The 20093-nt window shown below is 43.8% G+C and overlaps 1 protein-coding gene across 1 annotated transcript; it reads right to left on the bottom strand.

The window, feature by feature from the left end:
- Positions 1-368: 368 nt before the first annotated feature.
- PRDM9 (PR/SET domain 9) lies at positions 369-19260 on the bottom strand. The gene is given in 12 exon segments (XM_032135728.3): positions 369-756; positions 2460-2550; positions 2552-2653; positions 3620-3687; positions 4090-4361; positions 4570-4671; positions 5798-5954; positions 9039-9088; positions 16900-17007; positions 17334-17457; positions 17825-17977; positions 19213-19260. Coding segments are annotated over 11 exon segments (1389 nt in total). The 5' UTR covers positions 17894-17977; positions 19213-19260; the 3' UTR covers positions 369-510.
- Between the last annotated feature and the right edge of the window lie 833 nt (positions 19261-20093).

The raw sequence follows: 20093 nt of genomic DNA, 5'->3' as shown, positions 1-20093 counted from the left end.
TCTCCCCTGTGTGTGTCCTCTGGTGTCTAAGGAGGCTTGACTTAACGCTAAAGCCCCGCCCACACTCCCTGCAGACGTAGGGCTTCTCCCCTGTGTGTGTCCTCTGGTGTCTGAGGAGGTGTGACTTTTGGCTAAAGCCCCGCCCACACTCCCTGCAGAGGTAGGGCTTCTCCCCTGTGTGTGTCCTCTGGTGACTGAGGAGGTGTGACTTATAGTTAAAGCCCCGCCCACACTCCCTGCAGACGTAGGGTTTCTCCCCTGTGTCTGCCCTTTGGTGTGTAACAACATCTGATTTATCACTGAAACCTTGCCCACACTCTCCATACTTGACTTCTGCAATTCTTGAGATTCCTACCCCCACGAATAATTTGCCTGTGTTCCCTGGATTCACTTTCTGGCCTGTTCTGGACTCTTCTTCCATTATTCTTTTTCCCACCCTACAGCTCCCCATTTGTCCTTTGGGTGGGCTAGAAAAGGCCCTTGAAATCTCCCTCTGCCATGTCCTTTTATTCAAGAGTTTGAACCTTTCTTTGATCTCTTGACCTTTGGTTTTGTCATTACAGCTGCGTGGATCAGAATATTGCTGCTCCTGATTCTGATCCCCTGGGCAGGGATTCTCTGGTTGGAGGAATTTTCTTGCAAATGGTCCTGGGAAGCTCTGAGAGGAGTGATGGCGTGCCACATGTTGACTAAGAAATTTCTGACTTGAAAAGGCCAGACAGCATGAGGGACACTGATGGATCTCTGCCTTTGGTTCTGAAAGAGGAAGTTTTTGGTCAGCGTAGATGTTTTGTTCAGGCCTTACCACATATGAAGGTATGAAGATCAAATGAAGAACCAATCATTCTTCATATGTTAACAATGCAAGCTGTCTCCCACCAAGTGCTGGATGGACCTTTAGAGTCCATTTTTCCATTCCACTTTTATTCACTGCATCTTAAAAAATCCAGAAATCCCACATCTTGGGCCTTTTCTACATATCAGCCAGACTAGGTAACCTCAAGCAGAATCAGGGGCAGTGTCATTCCTTACATAGATGGAACTGCAGTGACCTTCCCCCACACTGCAGGTATCTTCCAAGTCCTATAAAGCCTTCCTGATCACCCTCTGCCACATCCTCCCTGCCTGGTCCCTGGGCACTTTTGCTGACATGTGGTCTTCAGCTATTTTATTCTATTGAGAAATAACACTCTTGATGACTTAGGTGAGATTGTCCTTAGTGACTTCCTAAGAGGGGAAAAGGATCTATTAGGAGCACTCAGGCTGGAGATCACAAATATGGTTAAAGAGAAGATGTGTGAGCAAATCTGAATTTGAGTCTCCTCATTCAAAAGAACATATTTAATTGAGGACTGTTATGTGCCTGGTTCTCCATCAGGAAGTGGGATTCAGGTTGGCCAACACAGAGTGGTCCAGGTCCCACTGACCAAAGGACTCTGGGTCCTGCTACCCCAACTAGGTGCATGGATTCCATTTCAGATTCCACAAATCATAAAATGAGAATATGTTCTCTCTCAGGCTGCCCATCAAGTATTCATGTTTGAGATATTTCATTCAGTCTGAGCCCATTTCAAATACAATAGGAAGTCTTGTTTCAAAATATATCCCTACTCAGACTTACCTCCGTGCTCCCCATCTTCATCCTGCCCACCATTCTCTCTCGTCTGGAAACTGGAGCAGCTATGAGGGGATGACCCACTGCAGCCTATTTTCCAAAAATGAACCAAAGCTGAACTCTTTCTGGCCTTAGGACCATTGCACTAGCTGCACCCGGTGTCTGGAACCCTTGGCCCACAGGCACTTGCACTTCTCAAATGCTGTCTCCTAAAAGAAATCTTCCCTGACAATCCCCTGCAACACTCTACTCTCACCTCACACTGATCCCCAGGTATTCTTTCTGAATTCATTTTCTTCAAAGCACTAATCACTGTCTGATATTACACATATGTCTGTATGTAATCATATGGTTCCCTAATACACATGTCAAGGCAGTTTTTCTGATTGTCTTGATCAATCTGTATTAACACTTCCTGCACCATGGTCTGGCACTGAGTAGGAATTCACATGACAGCTAATTGAGGTAATTAATGAATGAATAACAACACATGCATATCAATTAAGAAATATCAAGGAAATGCCAGAAGAAACTACCTTGTTGGGAGAGCTGGTAGGTGTTTGAGAACTTGATTTTTGTCTTTAAGTCTTTCAGCACTATATGCTGTTATATACTTTGTGCATGAAGTACTTAGAATATAAAATCAGAACAAAGATTTAAAAATATAAAAATTGTTCCAAAGAGGCAAAGGTATATAACATGAATCTTTAATTTTGGAAGCCACTGATCTGAAATCTTACTGACTTTAGATGGCATTTTACTGTACTTAAGAGTTAAACCATGAAAATTCTCTAGGATAATTCTTTCTTTCCTGTCCTTTTAAAAGAGTAATGGTGATGCCTACCTCTCCCTGCCATGAGCTCTTTCTTCCACTTGCTTCCCCACTTGATGCCCAGTTCCTGGCCGTATTCATCCCCATACCAGACCAGCAGTTCACAGCCTGGCCTAATGACTCGGCAGGTTCTATAGAAGATCTGCCTGTGGTACTGGAAGGCCACCAGGTTCTGCTCTTCATCATCCCGGGCACAGTTCACATACCTGGAGTCAAGGCAGGCAAAGGGAAAGAAAAGAGGCAGTGAGTTCTCAGTATCTGTCAGATCCAGGTCTGGCCCATCATCTGCTAGTCTAGGCCTCTGTGGTCTAGTGCTGACCACTCCTCCGGGAACCTTCTGCTCATTCCTAAATCTCTTTCACAATGTCATATGAACTTGCACTTCTGACTACAGTGCTCATCCTGCCTAGAATGCTTCCCTGCCATGCCTAATCAACCATTTTTTCAAAGCCCAACTCCAGACTTACCTCCACCTTGACTGGCCATAAAACACATTGACTTCTAGCTTCTCTAAACTCTAAATTAATTCTGTTTTATACCACAGAACTTGGTTCTTGATCATGTACTCTGCTTCTAGATTAGTGCACATCATTCTACACTCAGCCCAAGTCCATCTTTCTTTGACAGGCCTTCCTCTAATCACCCTACAGTTCACTCAGGTGCCATTCACCTGACTTCCCCAGATTCCCAGAGAAACTTAGAAGTCTCTTTCTCTTGGCCCAATAACACAGAACAGTAATAGTTGATTCATTTTTCTATTCTCTGATAGAACAAGAGCCCATTGTGGAAAGGGGCTGAGTCATCCTGCAGCTCACTTCTGTTCAAGTAGTGAACTTCACTTCCTAACCTGGAACATACAAAGTGCTTAATAAACATGGATTACATAAATTAAAGCAGAATTCAGTGTCCCCCATGAATCTAGGCTTCTCAAGGTTTATCTTGGTGCCTCAATTTTGTCTAGCATACATATTTATGTTTTGATACCAATAAATCATAGTATCTATATTTTATTTTTTATTTCTAAATGTTGATGGTATAAAAAAGCATTGTATGGAGAAAAATAGAAATAGGGAATGTGAAAATCATTGAGGGAGGGATAATGATAAGGAAGGAAATCTGGCTTTGTGAGAGATGAAGGTTCTCTCTGAAACTCAGAGAGCTACTGGCCTTACCTCATCCAGTTGGCCCAGGATTTATCTTTTCCATCCACATACTCATAGCAGTTTCTCCCCTTGGTGATCTGAGTTTCAGAAAAATAAGGTAAAGGCTTTTTGGAGGGTAAAAATCAGAAGAATTATTTTACTCCACTGTCATCAATGGCCTTTGGGCCTGCATAGCTTCAATTGCCAATTGAGACCACATGGTATGCACCTTAGTCATCATCTACACATCTGAGTTGGTTTGTCCAATCAGAGCAGAAGCTCCACAAGGGAGGATGCACTTCTTTGTCTTTGTACCACTCTGCTCCCATGTAACCTCTGATCTCTAAATAGGAGTTCCATGTTCACGCAAAGACCCTTGAGTACACAGAGCTAACCATGTTATCCCTACCTATATCCTAACATGTAGAAGATTATGTCCCACCAAAGGCACAGAAGGGATGTGGGAAGACAGAACAGGGGAAACGGCAGGTTCTTCTTACCAGCCAGGAGTATCCATTGTTGGCTGCCTCTTCGTCTTCTGTAATTCGGCCCTCATAGGGGCCAAAGTGCAGACCCAGTGGCAGATCAGATGCCTCATTCCATACTCCAAGCCCAGCCTGAGGGATGCCTGATGGCCCAATTCTCAGCCCTGGGGGCAGACTGAGGGCTGAACGGTTGGGATGCCCCTTGCCCACTGCACTGTCCTTTACAAATGTAGGGGGCCCATGGGCAGCACAGCTGTCAATGAAGAAGTTCTGACACATCTCACAATCTGGAAGTGAGGGAAGCAGAGATTAGGAAAGTTGTAATGCATGTTCCTTGATATAAGAGCTTCAGAAAGAGCTTGGCATTCACATTATTTAGCCCCAATCCTGTACTCTAATTCATTAGAGTAAGGGAATGATTTGTGGGCCAAATGATGAAATTATTGTACCAGGACATAACAGCAAGCTGTGTGAGTGGTCAGAAGTGTCACTTACAGAGGTAATCATCATCCTGCGGCTCGCTGACCTCTTTGTATGCATGACCCTTTCTTTCTCGCAGGCTATACATCTTTCCTTCAGTCTTCTTCCTCCTGAGTTCTAGGTTGGAGAAGAGTAGATGGGTAAAATTGGGAGTCTGGGGTGTTCATCCCTGTTTCATAAGAAAATGTGAAATCTCCTACCATCAAATTAGCATCTACCTTTCTACATACTCTAGTGTCCCCCTCTTTAACTACTGCTTCAGAGAGACTTAGACCCCACACCCACAATGACTGCAGATGCCTATTTAATTTTAGTTTCTGGCTGTTCTCATTATACCATTAATCTTTCAACATTTCTACTTACAAAATGGTTCATTCGTGCATTTATTCATTTGGAAAATATTTCTTGAGGTCACATTACATCTTAGGCATTGAACAAGGGCCTGGACATACAACACTAAGATAAAGTATGATCTCTATAGGGGATCTTCTACAATCTAGTAGACATGTGATGGAAGAGGAATGTAGAAATGCACAAAAGAATATCTATTATCAGAGAGGTACTTATTGGACACCTTGCATGTATCAGTTCATTTATATTTAATTTAATGCTTTCAAACAATATACTTGGTCTATATATACTTGGTCTCATTTTACAAATTACCATTCAGGAGCTCAGAGAATTTATAAGATTTGCCCAAGGCCCCAATGCTTCTATGTGGATTATAATCCAAGTGAATGACTTCAAAGTTAATGTTCTTACATGCTATTCAATACTGTATCCGAGGCTGGGCATGGTGGCTCAAGCCTGTAATCCCAGCATTTTGAGAGGCTGAAGTGAGCAGATCTCTTGAGGCCAGGAGTCTGAAACCAGCCTGGTCAACAAGGTGAAACCCTGTCTCTACTAAAAATACAAAAATCAGCCGGGCACAGTGGCACATGCCTATAATCCCAGCTACTCGGGTGACTGAGGCAAGAAAACATCTATTTTCATGGAGGCAGGGCTTGCAGTGAACCGAGATTGCGCCACTGCACTCCAGCCTGGGCAACAGAGTGAGACTCTGTCTCAGTGAACAAATAAATAAATAATTTTAACAAAATACTGCATCCACCTTCTGGTCTCACAATTGAGTCCAGCTTAAGCCCAGGCCTATGCAAAGTCCACCCCACATAGGTAGACTATACTCATCAACCTTTCTAGAGGACACAGAGGGACTAAAGTCCCTTCAAATATTTTTCCTTACCCAGTTTTAGTCTAGAATGCTGTCCAGAGGTACTTGCTTCTCCAGGAGGGGACACTGGTTTCTGAGCCTGCTCTGATCCACTTGCATTCAGTAAATTTGCCGTTCCTGACAGTTCTTTCAAACTAGATTCATTACTGAATGACGCCTTGGGCATTCCCTTTAATGTGAGAGTCACATATTAAAAGACAACATGAATTTCTTTAGTTCTTTGCGGCTTGCAACATGTTTTCATATGCATGACTCTAGTTAATGTTCAAATCTTGAAAATACCGAGAGTGTCTAAATACTAGAGGGAAAAGAGAAGGTCTAAGTGAGTAGTGAATCTGGGACTCTAACCCATGTCTTAAGGCTCTTTCCTTCAACTTTCTCTAAAATGTTCTATGTAAGTTAAAGGGAAGGAGGAGGAATACTTGGGAAGACTAGCTGGAGAATCAACAAGATCTGTAAAAGAAGGGGCTAAGGGCTTACAAAGAGAAGCAGGGGATCTTCCATAAACTAGTAGACTTTTGATAGAAGGGGAAATGTAGAAAAGCACAGAGGGACAAAGCACATCTGGAAAATGAGGTAATAGAGCAGTAAGATTGGGAACAGAACAAAGAGATGATTGGCAAAAATATATCTAGACAACTAAGAAAGTGACGTCAAAGTTGCATGTTGCCATATCCTGGAAAGAATATTTGGCTTTGGAATTAGATTAGTTATTTCCTGTACCAATTCTGCTTATCTGCTTGAATAAGGGTGTATTGTTAGCTAATTCTCTTTAGTTTCCTGATCCAGAAATTGGCATACATGTTTTGTTTTGTTTTTTTGTTTGTTTTTTTTTGAGAAGGAGTCTCACTCTGTTGCCTAGGCTGAAGTGCAGTGGCACGATATCAGCTCACTGCAGCCTCCAGCTCCCAAGTTCAAGAGATTCTTCTACCTCAGCCTCCCGAGAAGGTAGGATTACAGGCATGTGCCACCACACCCAGCTAATTTTTGTATATTTATTAGAGACGGAGTTTCACTAGGTTGGCCAGGATGGTCTCGAACTACTCACCGCAAGTGATCCACCCACCTCAACCTCCCAAAGTGCTGGGATTATAGGCATGAGTCCCCACACTCAGACCATGCTAATTCTTGTTTTTTTTTTTTTGAGAGGGAGTCTCACTCTGTAGCCTAAGCTGGAGTGCAGTGGCACGACCTCAGCTCACTGCAGCCTCCACCTCCCAGGTTCAAGCGATTCTCCTGCTTCAGCCTCCCGAGTAGTTGGGATTACAGGTGTCCACCACCATGCCCAGCTGATTTTTGTAGTTTTAGTAGAGATGGGGTTTCACCATGTTGGCCAGGCTGGTCTTGAACTCATGACCTCGAGTGATCTGCCCACCTCCACCTCTCAAAGTGCTGGGATTACAGGTGTGAGCCACTGCCCCTGGCACTAATTCTTAATATTGTAGTGAACATGAAAGATAATAATGTTCACCAAAGTGTTTTTTGAACTACTTAATACAGTAGGAATGTGAGATTAATAATTTTTCTCACCAGGTGCAGTGGCTCACACCTGTAATCCCAGCACTTTGGGAGGCCAAGGCAGGTGGATCACCTGAGGTCAGGAGTTTGAGACCAGTCTGGCCAACCCCGTCTCTACAAAAAATACAAAAAACTAGCTGGATGTGGTGGTGGGCGCCTGTAATCCCAGCTACTTGGGAGGCTGAGGCAGGAGAACAACTTGAACCCAGGAGGTGGAGGTTAAAGTGAGCCAAGATCATGCCACTGAACTCCAGCCTGGGTGACAAGAGTGAAACTCTGTCTCAAAAAAAGAAAAGAAAAAATAATTTTTCTCACAGACTGGGTGCCATGGCTCACATCTGTAACCCCAGCACTTTGGGAGGCCAAGGTGGGAGGATGGCTTGAGCCCAGTAGTTCGAGGCCAGCCCGAGCCACATGGCAAAACCGTGTCTCTACAAAAAACATAAAAATGAGCCAGGCATGGTGGTGCGTGCCTATAGTCCCAGCTACTCAGGAGGCTGAGGCAGGAGGATCACACTAACCTAGGAGATGGAGGCTGCAGTAAGCCGAGATTGAGTCACTGCACTCCAGGCTGGGCAAAAGAGCCAGACCCTGTCTCAAATCACACCCCCACCACCCAGAAAAATAACAAACAAATGAAAATTATCTCATAGTCCTGATAACATCTCTACAGTTGAAATCTAACTCAAAGATATTTTCAGCATTCCTTGACCCTGTTACTTATAGTTTAATTCATAAACTTGGAATCAGTCATTCAGAAAATACTAAGGACGCTCTCAGAGGCCCTGAGCTGGGCTTGGGAGTTCTGAGAAGAATCAGATATGGACCAGACTCCTGAAGAGCTCACAATGAAGAAGCAGCAGGCAGGCTAAACAAATAATTCCAAACAACATGACAGTTCCCTAATTGGAGCCCAGAGGAAGAAGCTGTTACTGCCTTCTATAGGAATGAGCATTTGAAATCGATTCCAGAAGAATATATTTTTACTTAATAAGATGTAACCTGTATGAAGTCCTAAACCATTTTCTTATTTGTTGTTTCTCAGTCTTCAAACCTGAAACTCCTCAGGGCTGGAAGCTGCTTCCTCTGATCAGAATGGGTCCCTTATGAGGGTAGGGACCCTATCTCCTTCTGGGACCAAACAAAGTATGAACTATTTACTTGGAAGCTTCCCTTAATCAGAGTGTTTTAGTGCAAATCTCACTTTACCATAACAGAGAAAAACTGAGGTTGAAAAGTCAGTTGGACGAATGATGTAACACATACGGGTAAGATAGCATAAACTTTATAAAACTATGAAACTTTTAATGATCTTGTGTTAATGGTCTTGTAAGTGCTTTAGAGGAGTTTTGGATTAGACTGCACCAACACTGAATGTGATCCCAGGGATATAACTGAATATTTTTATACCCCAGTTTTCTCATCTGTAAAATGGCTATAGTTACAGCATCTACTTAATAGGTACTATATATAAAGTTGAATAGGAACTATATGTAAAATTTATTCATGTAAAATGCTTAAAATAAAGTCTGAAAATACTGAGAAAACAACACCGTGGTAGCGATTATTGTTGTTCTTATTAACTCTTAAAATAATGATGACGTCAGACACTGTATTAAAAAGATCAGGAAAAGAAGGCAGTAGTTCCTATGATAGTCTGTACATTCTCCTTCTCTTACCTGTGTTTGGATCCATGAAGAAGGTTTCTTGTCAATAGGATTTGGGAAATACTTACCTTCTGGTGTTTACGCTGTTCCACTCTTAAGGCCATCCAAGGAGGTTTGACTAAAAGGTGATGAGAAATCAGTGGTTTGGTTGGTAAATGTTTCCAAACGCTAGAGATTCTCTCTTTTATTTTTTTATTTTTGAGACGCAGTCTCCCTCTGTTGCCCAGGCTGGAGTGCAGTGGCACAATCTCCACTTACTGCAACCTCCCTCTCCCGGATTCAAGCGATTCTCCTGCCTCAGCCTTGCAAGTTGTTGGTAACTACAGGTGTGCGCCACCACACCCAGCTAATTTTTGTATTTTTAGTAGAGACGGCGTTTCTCCACGTTGGCGATGCTGGTCTCGAACTCCTGACCTCAGGTGATCCACCTGCCTCCGCCTCCCAAAGTGCTGAGATTACAGACGTGAGCCACCATGCCCGGCCTAACTCTGGAGTTTCTCCTTAGAGACAGAGAATTCTGAATCAGAGAGTGATGATTCCAACTATTATCCAAGGGAGATTTGGAAATGTTTTCTGAAGTATCATTAAGGCCTATGTTTCTATTAGAGGCATTGCTAATTTTCTTAAGATTTAAAAAAATAGATAAAACTTCATCTTTGTTTCATCCTATCTATTAAGGTATACCTAATAAGGTATCTATTACATTAATTTTTAAAATGTAAATTGACCTTTCATGACAAACACACTGAACAAACTAGGAATAGAAGGAAATCACTTTAACATAAAAAGGTCATATAAGAAAACCCCCCCCCTTTTTTTTTTGAGATGGAGTCTCGCTCTGTCACCCAGGCTGGAGTGCAGTGGCGCAATCTTGGCTCACTGCAAGCTCTGCCTCACGGGTTCACGCCATTCTCCTGCCTCAGCCTCCTGAGTAGCTGGGACTAGAGGCGCCCACCACCATGCCCGGCTAATTTTTTAAATTTTTTTATTTTTTATTTTTAGTAGAGACAGGGTTTCACCATGTTAGTCAGGATGGTCTTGATCTCCTGACCTCGTGATCTGCCCATCTTGGCCTCCCAAAGTGCTAGGATTACAGGCGTGGTGGTGGGTGCCTGTAGTCCCAGCTACTCGGGAGGCTGAGGCAGGAGAATTGCTTGAATCTGGGAGGCAGAGGTTGCAATGAACCGAGATCGTGCCACTGCACTCCAGCCTGGGCCACAGAGCGAGACCCCATCTTAAAAAAAAAAAAAAAGAAAACTATAAAGATTTTTACCAAAAAATTGTTAGAAGTAATACATGAATTCGGGCCTGGCATGGTGGCTCACGCCTGTAATCTCAGCACTTTGGGAGGCTGAGGTGTGCAGATCACGAGGTCAGGAGATCGAGACCATCCTGGCTAACACGGTGAAACCCCGTCTCTACTAAAAATACAAACAATTAGACAGGCGTGGTGGTGGGCACCTGTAGTCCCAGCTACTCGGGAGGCTGAGGCAGGAGAATGGCGTGAACCAGGGAAGTGGAGCTTGCAGTGAGCCGATATCATGCCACTGCACTCCAGCCTGGGCAACAGAGCCAGACTCTGTTTAAAAAAAAAAAAAAAAAAAAGAATACATGAATTCACCATACAAAACCAACACCCCAAATCAGTTGTGTTTCTATTTAGTAACAATGAGCAATCCACAAAGGAAATTAAGAAAAATATCCCAACCACAATAGCATCAAAAAGAATAGAATAATTACAAATAAACTTAATCAAGGAGGCAAAAAACTTGAACACTAAAAGCTACAAAACGGTGCCGACAGAAATTTAAGGAGACACAAATAAATGGAAGGACATCCTGTGTTCATGGATTTGAAGACTTAATATTGTTAACATGTTCATACTATCAAAATGATCTATAGATTCAATGCCATCTCTATCAAAATGCCAATGCCATTATTTTCAGAAATGGAAAAATATCCAAAAATTCATATAGAATCTCTAAGGACCCAGAATAGCCGAAACAATCTTGAAAAAGAAGAATAAAGTTAAAGGCCTCACACTTCCTGATTTCCAAGCATATTACAAAGCTACAGTAATAAGAAAAGTGTGGTACTGGTATAAAGACAGACATATAGATGAACGGAACAGAATAGAGAGGCCAGAAATAAACCCTGTGTATACAGTCAAATGATATTCAGCAAGGATGTCAAGACTACACAATGGAGGAAAGGACAGTCTGCAAGAAATGGTGTTGGGAAAATTGGATATACATATGCAAAAGAGAAGACAGACTCTTACCACATATCTAATATAAAAATTAACTCAAAATAGATTAAAGACTAAAATGTAAGACCTATAAGTACAGAACCTCAAGAAGAAAACACAGAGGAAAAGCTTATGACATTGAAATGAACAGTAACTTCTTGTATATGACACCAAAAGCATAAGCAATAAAAGCAAAAATAGACAAATAGGACTACATCAAACTTAAAACCTTCTGTGTAGCAAAGAAAACATTCAACAGAGTGGGAAGGCATCCTACAGAGTGGAAGAAAATATATGCAAACCATACATTTGATAAAGGGTTAACATTGCTGAGTGCAGTGGCACATGACTATAGTTCAGCTATTCAGAGGCTGAGGTGGGAGGGTAACTTGAACCCAGGAGTTCGAGACCAGCCAGGGCAACATAGTGAGACCTCTGACTCAAAAAAAGAAGATAAAGAGTTAATATCCAGGCCAGGTGCTGTGGCTGATGGCTGTAATGCCAGCACTTTGGGAGGCCAAGGCAGGTGGATCACTTGAGGTCAGGAGCTCATGACCAGCCTGGCCAACATGGTGAAACCCTGTCTCTACTAAAAATACAAAAAATTAGCTGGGCGTGGTGGTGTGTGCCTGTAATCCCAGCTACTCGGGAGGCTGAGGTGGAATAATCGCTGGAACCTGGGAGGTGGAGGTTGCAGTGAGCTGAGATCATGCCATTGCACTCCAGCCTGGGCGACAAGAGCAAAACTCTGTCTCAAAAAAAAAAAAAAAAAAAGAGTTAATGTTCAGAATATATGAAGAACTCCTATAATACAACAACAACAACAAAAATACTTAAATAATGAGTGCTATGGACTGAATTTTGTTTCCCCCAAATTCATATGCTGAAGCATACTTAATACCTCAATATGATGGTATTTAAAGATGGAGCCACTGGTAGGTAATTAGGGATAGGTGATGTCATGAGGGTGGGACCCTTAGAATGACATTAGTGCTTTTGGCCAGGTGCAGTGGCTCATGCCTAGAATCCCAGCACTTTGGGAGGCCGAGGAGGTGGGCAGATCATTTGAGGCCAGGAGTTTGAAACCAGCCTGGTCAACATGGTAAAACCCCACCTCTACTGAAAATACAAAAATTAGCTGGTGTGCTGCTGTAGTCCCAGCTACGTGGGGGACTGAGTCAGGAGAATTGCTTGAACCCAGGAGGTAGAGTTTGCAGTGAGCTGAGATCGCACCACTGAACTCCAGCCTGGGGCAACAGAGTGAGGCTGTCTAAAAAAAAAAATCTTCTAGTAGATATTATTGCTTTTATAAGAAGAGGAAGAAATTCCTTCTCCTTTCTGATGTGGGAACACAAATAATTCATGTAAATACACGGTGAGATGGAGGCTGCCCACAAGTCAGGAAGAGAGCCCTCAACAGAACCCAACCATGCTGGCACTCTGATTTTTTACTTCCAGGTTTCAGAAATGTCAGAAAATAAATTTCTGTTGCTTAAACCACCCAGTGTGTGGTATTTTCTTGTGCAGCCTGGGCTGACTAATACAATGGGCAAAAAACTTGAATAGACATTTCTCAAAAGAAGATACATAAATGGCTAAGAAGCATACGAAAATATGCTTAACATCACTAATCATCAGGGAAGTGAAAATTAAAACCACAGCGAGATATCACCTTATCCTGTTATGATAGCCTCTGTCAAAAAAACAGAAAATAGCAAGTGTTGGCGAAGATGCGGAGAAATTTAGAACACTTGCTCATTGTTGGTAGGTGTCTTAGTCTGTTTTCTGCTGCTTTCCTAGAATGTAACAGAGTGGGTAATTTATGTGTGTGTGTGGTTTTTTGTTTTTTTGACACGGCGTCTCGTTCTGTTGCCCAGGCTGCAGTACAGTGGTGTGATCTCGGCTCACTGCAACCTCTGCCTCCCGGGTTCAAGTGATTCTTCTACTTCAGCCTACCAAGTAGCTGGGATTATAGGTGCACACCACCATGCCCAGCTAATTTTGTATTTTTAGTAGAGATAGGATTTCACCAAGCTGGCCAGGCTGGTCTCAAACTCCTGACCTCATGATCCGCCTGCCTCAACCTACCAAAGTGCTAGGATTACAGGCATGAACCACCATGCCTGGCCCAGAGTGGGTAATTTATAAGGAGAAGAATTATTTGGCTTGTGGTTCTGGAGGCTGGGAAGTTGAAGAGCATGCACTTGCATCTTGCAAGGGGCTTCAAGCTGCATCATGACATGGTGGAAGGGTAACTGTGCATGTGAGACAGAGAGAAAGACAGGGAAGGGCCCAACTCATCCTTTTCATCAGGAACCCACTCCTGCAATAACTAACCCACTCCTGGTGATAGTGGCATTAATCCATTCATGAGGTTGGAGCTATCATTACCTAATTCACCTCTTAAAGGCTCCACCTCTTAATACTGTTACAATGGCAATTAAGTTTCCAATACATGAAATTCCACACATTCAAACCATAGTAGTGGGAATGTAAAATGGTGCAGACACTGTAAAATACAGTATAGCACTTCCACAAAAAATTAAAACCAGACTACCTTATGATCCAGAAATTCCACTTCTGGGTATACAATATATTAAAAAGAATTAAAAACAGGATCTCAAAGAGATATTTGCACACTGATAGTTATTACAGCATTATTCACAATAGACAAGAGGTGAAGCAACCTAATATCCATTGACGAATGGATTTTTAAAATGTGGTATATACATGGAGTGGAATATTATTCAGCCTTAAAAAAGAAGAAAATCTTGTCACATGCTATGACATGGGTGAATCTTGGGGACATTATGCTAAGTGATTAAATAAGCCAGTCACAAAAAGACAAATATTTCATGGCTGATTCCACGTATATGAGGTATCTAAAGTCATCAAATTTATAGAAACAGAATTGCAGTTGCCAGGAGCTGCAGGGAGGAGGAAATGGGGTGTTACTGTTTAATGGGTATAGGGTTTTAGTCATGCAAGATAAAAAGTTCTAGGGATCTATTTCACAACAATGTGCATATAATTAATAAAGCTCTAAACTTAAAAATTGTTAGAAGAGTAAATATATGTTATATGATTTCTTATCACAATAAAAAATAAATTGACTTAAATTGGGGATTTTAACTGAGTTCAGATAAAAATGTATAGATGTGTGGTAAACCACGGGAGACAGATTCCCTCTAAAGAGACATTCTTTTCATGTCAAAACATTGGCAGAAAAGCAAACACTGGTTTTTCATACCTCTTACACTATTTTTAGGTCCTAAGGAATCTAAAATCCATAGACGGGGAAATCGTAGACCCAATCCAAGTTGCTTTCTCTAGTTTGGGCAGGTTGACTCTTTTTACTTCTAAACTCTCCTAACCAAGCAGTAGAAGAGGAAATGAGCTTCACACTTCTATTTTATAATTATGATGCATTATTTTATTTACCTGATGCTGTCTCTGGTCAGTGACATATGTGAAAGATCAGGGAAATTAAACAGCTCTCTCAAACCCACTCCAGAATCGAGACAAAGAAGTAGATTCATTTTGGTATAAGAGGATCATATAGTATGCTTAAATGTACATAAATGATGTATCTTTACTTAATATTATTTCTTCTTCTAAGAAATTTAACTCAATAACTAAACTATTAGGAGATTGGTATTAGAAAGCTTTCTTGTGGATTTACAGTTTAATTAAGTTTGCTTTCATTGTTCTATGATGTATTAACAATGTTTAGCAAAAACAATTTTTTTTTAAAAAAAAAGAATGACAAATTTTAAACATATAGAAAACAATGGAGAATGGTACTGGAAAACCTATACATCCAACACCATTCAGTCCAATGTCAACATTCTGCCACAATTGTTTCAGATCTTTTTATGTTTATTTCAAAATTTAAAAACAAAAATAAAAACAAACAAAAAAACTAACCAAGCCACAGTGAAGCCACCTGCCAGCCCTTCCTTCTTTTGTTATGATGATAAATGTTCTGAATTTGGCACTCTTATTCACATTTAGATTTTATACATCTACCACTTATTATTGTATCTATAAATACTATATATATTTTACAAGTTTTAAAACTTTATATGAGGCCAGGTATGGTGGCTCATGTCTGTAATTCCAGCACTTTGGGAGACCAAGGCGGGTGGACTGAGGTGGGTAAGGAGTTCAAGACCAGCCTGGCTAACATGGCAAAACCCTATCTCCACCAAAAATACAGAAATTAGCCTGGCACAGTGGCGTGTGCCTGTAGTCCCAGCTATTCAGGAAACTGAGGCAGGAAAATGGCTTGAACTTGGGAGGTGGAGGTTGCAGTGAGCTGATATTGTGCCACTGCACTCCAGCCTGGGCAACAGAGTGAGACTATCTCAAAAACAAAAACAAAAACAAACAAACAAACAAACAACGTTATATGAATAACCTCTTACTGTATATACTGTCTTGCATTTTGCTTGTTTGTTGAACATTTATGCTTTTGAGGGAAGATTCTTTTTCCTTTGTTAAATTCTGAAATGTAGTTGCGACCTAAACCCGGGCTGGTTTCAGGTCACTATTTTTCCCCGCCCCGAGACGGAGTCTTCTCATTCTGTTGCCCACGCTGGAGGGTGGTGGCACAATTTTGGCACACTGCCACCTCTGCCTCACAGGTTCAAGCTATTCCCCAGCCTCAGCCTCCTGAGTAGCTGGGATTATAGGCACCCACCACCACACCCTGCTAAATTTTTTTGTTTGCTTTTTTTGTTTTTGTATTTTTAGTGGAGACAGGGTTTCACCATGTTGGCCAGGCTTGTCTCAAATTCCAGACCTCAAGTGATATGCCCGCCTTGGCCTACCAAAGTGCTGGAATTACAGGTGTGAGCCACCGTGCCTGGCCAGGAGGTCACTTCTAAATCTTCCTGGGGGCTATGCACGGTGCCTCATGCCTGTAATTCTAGCACTTTGGGAAGCTGAGGTGGGAGGATGGTTTAAGTCCAGGAGTTTGAGGCTGCAGCGAGTTATGATTGTGCCACTGCACTCCAGCCTGGGTGACAGAGTGAGACCTTGTCTGTAATAATAATAACAATCATCATCATCATCATCATCATCCCAGCACTTTGGGAGGCCAAGGCAGGCGGATCACTTGAGGCCGGGAATTCGAGACCAGCCTGGCCAACATGGTGAAACCCCATCTCTACAAAAAATACAAAAATTAGCTGGGCATGGTGGTGCACATCTGTAGTCCCAGCTACTCGAGAAGCTGAGGTGGGAGAATTGTTTAACCTGGAATGCAGAGGCTGCAGTGAGCCGAGATTGCACCACTGTACTCTAGCCTGGATGACAGAGCGAGACTCTGTCTCAAAAAATAAAAATAAAAATAGGCCGGGCGTGGTGGCTCATGGCTGTAATCCCAGCACCTTGGAAGGCCAAGATGGGTAGATCACCTGGGGTCAGAAGTTCGAGACCAGTTTGACCAACACGGAGAAACCCCATCTCTACTAAAAAAAATTACAAAAAATCAGCTGGGCGTGGTGGTGGATGCCTGTAATCCCAGTTACTTGGGAGGCTGAGGCAGGAGAATCACTTGAACCTGGGAGGTGGAGGTTGCAGTGAGCCAAGATCATGCCATTGCACCCCAGCCTGGGCAACAAGAACAAAACTCCACCTCAAAAAAAAAAAAAAATCCTCCTTCCTTTCCCTCTTACCTTGCTGCCTAGGTGTCCATTCTTCATCAGAATCTTCTGTGTCATCCACCTGGAGTTTGATGGCCTGCCTTCGGTGACACATGAAAGCCGGTCGAGTGGCTCTGAGACCTGAAAAGAAGTAAAAATTTTGTTCTAAAATGGAAGAGCTGGGAGGAGGAACAAAGGGCAGTGGCAATGGAAAGCACCACAAAGCCAGTGCTGCTCAGTCTGATGAGCTGGGAGAGTCTTGAACAAGGTCAAGATGTGACCTCTGCATGGTCAATATCCACACTCAGCCCCGCATTGACGCAAAAGAACAAAATTTCCCTCCAGATTTGTCTCCACGCAAAAGGGAATTGTGGGCAGATGCCACCAACTGAGAACTAAAATAATACAGGGACTAAAGACCTGTTTTATGTCTCCCAGGCTGGTCTGTGCCCAGCATTTCCTATTACCTATAGTAATCAGTGCATTATAGTTCCTTTTCACATTCCTATAGCGAGTTTTCTCCCAGTCTCCCATCTCTGCCCATTCTTCCTTGGTGAAGTATATGGAAATGTCTTTGAAGCCATCTTTGACCTAGAGGAAGTAACAGATTCCATCAGTGATTTACTAGTACACATCGAGCTGGTCCTTTTCCTCTACCCTGTGTGTAGGTCATAGCCTGGGCCCTCTGGGAGTCTCTGTGAAACATAAAGATCTTCCCTCCTTCTCCGGATTGTGTCCCATTTAACTGAGCAGACCCTGAGCATTTTCCTAGCTCTCTGCTGATACAGAGCAGTCGCTGATGCTAGTGTTCTTTTCTCCCCCATGTCCTGGCCAGGACCAGCTGCCCCCATTACATGCACATTCAGACAGGGTCCCCCAAGGGTACAGGCCAGGAGTCTGCAGCACTCCAGAGATCAGCTCCTGCTAGGAGTCTGGCTTCGCCTCCCGCACTTCTCACCGTGGGCTTCTGCTCTGTTCTCTCTGTGTCTTCTTCTGGGCTCTCCTCTTGGGGCCTTTCAGGGCTCATGGTGCTGGGACTGTCTAGAAGGCCCTGCTCCAATTCTGAGTGTGGGAAGGGCCCTGAGTCTCCCAGCTCCTAGGCCAAAGGCTCCTGTGGAAGGAGAAGGTGTGAGAGGGGGCAACTGCCCTGAGCACTACCCAAAGCCAGGCTCTGTCTTCTCCATCTGGCTGGGTGTTCAGAGCAGGAAGATGTGGGTTCCTGGTGAGGTCTCGAGCACCCCAGGGAGATGTGGGGGTACTGATGGGATGGGAAGGCCTCCACTGGCCATGAGCTACCACCTAATGTAAGCTGGATTTTGTTCTTTAATTCCCCTGCAGCTAGGCTCATTTGGAGAAGGGTGGCACAGGTGCCTGGAGGGTTGTAGGTACCGGTGTTTGAGGAGAGTCCTGAGGTGTGAGAGCCAGAGGAGTCCCAAGGAGACCTTGAGGCCCCCTGACTGCTGAGACTTGGGTCAGACTGAGAAGCAGGGTTCTGTTTCAGCGAGGCAAAATGAACATTTTGCATAGACAGGATTTGGGGACCTCTACCTGAGGATTCTAGAAAAATCCAGGGGTAAAGCAGTCTGCATCTCTAAGGGGAAGCTATCTCTCAGGTTGAGATTTGGGGTCCCTCAGGCTGAGGGGATCTGAGATGTCTAAGACTGAAGAAATTGGGGCTTCTCAGGTTGAGGGAATTTGGGGTATCTCGAGCTGAGGAGCTTTGGTATCCCTCAGGCTGATAGTATCTGTGGTTTTTTCAGGATGAGATTTGGGGTCTTTTAGGCTGAAGAGATTTGGAGTGCTCACGTTGACAGGATTTGAGATTCATCAGGTTAAGGGGATTTGGGGTTCCTCAGGATGAGAGGATTTGGGCTCTTTGAGGCTGAAGAAATTCTGGGTCTCAGGTAAAGGAGATTTGGATTTCTCATTAAGGGGTTTTAGGGTCTTTGACACTGAAGTTATTTGGTCCTTGAAGCTGAAGGGATTGAGTTTTCAGGCTATTTAGGTTATCTGAGGTTGGGGAAATTTGGTCTCTCTGTGGGTGAGATATTTAGGGTTCCTCAGGCTGAGGGATTTGGGGTGGCTTAGGGTTAGGGGAATTGCGGCTCCTCAGGCTCAGAATATTTGGTGATCTAAGCGTTAGGAGATTCGGTGTTCCTCTGGGTGAAGTGATTTGGAGTCTCTGAAGCTGAGGTACTTTGGGAGTTTCATGCTGAGGGGATTTTAAGTCCCTCAAGGTGGCAGGATTTGGGGTCTCTTGTGGCTGAGAGGATTTGGAGCTTCCCGGGGTGAGGGGATCTGGGGTCTCCCAGGCTAAAATTTTAAAGTCTCGGGATGAGGGTTTACAAGGGTTTCACGCTGCACGACAAAGGCTCCCCATGCTCTTCACAGTCTCCCGTGCTCTCCTGCCTCGGTGTTCCCCCTGGCCGGGCGTCCTCTCAGAGTCCCTCAGGAGGTGAGATGTGGTGGAGGGCGAAGTGCCAGGCTGTAGAGCTGCCAGCCAATCAGCACTGAGACCAAGGCGAGCCTGCCATTCGGCAGTCAGGAGGTGCTAAATGGGCGGGGAGTAGGGCGGAGCCTTGCCTGTCAGTCATGGGCACAACCCGGTTTTGGGCTCAGGAGGTGGGGGAGGGGCCTGGCTCTTCCCGCCACTGGGGAAGGTCCCTCGCCTCCCCGAGGGGATTGCGTGTAACCATCTGGAATCCTCCAGCGCGCAGGCGCAGTTTCAAGGGTTTTATTAGTTGGTTTTCCCCAACTCCGGTGTTTGCCACTGAGTCGGAAGTCGGAGCTGCTCCTCACGTCCCTCCGCAGGCCTGGGTCTTCTGAGGGGACACTGTGTCTGTTTGAATTGCCAGAGTTCTTGCACTGATTCTCATCTGGGAGGGTTGGTGTTCCTTTAACTGTGGTTAAGTTGGGTATTGTCAGCTGGCTTCGTTTCTGGATGCTTCAGAGGGCCAGCGCTCTGTACAGGACCCTTACGTGTGGGTGGATTGTGCTTGGTTTCACAGATGTTGTATTAGCTGGCCAATTTTGGTGTTGTAGTTAGGGCTGTGATCCCATAGATGGTGCTTAAGAGGAACGGCTGCTATCTCCCGTAGCAAGGCTCTTTTGTACTACGCGTTCGCAGGCGTGCTTTGCGGTGAGACGGGAGAGCGATAGCCCTTTACCAGCTCCTGGACCTTGGGGGAGCCTCCTGTGATCACTGGCGGCTGTCTGCGTTTCTTTTG

The sequence above is a fragment of the Hylobates moloch genome, unplaced genomic scaffold (genome assembly GCF_009828535.3).
Source record: "Hylobates moloch isolate HMO894 unplaced genomic scaffold, HMol_V3 SCAFFOLD_17, whole genome shotgun sequence".
Lineage (NCBI taxonomy): Eukaryota > Metazoa > Chordata > Mammalia > Primates > Hylobatidae > Hylobates > Hylobates moloch.
This window is presented reverse-complemented; position numbering and strand designations above follow the sequence as displayed.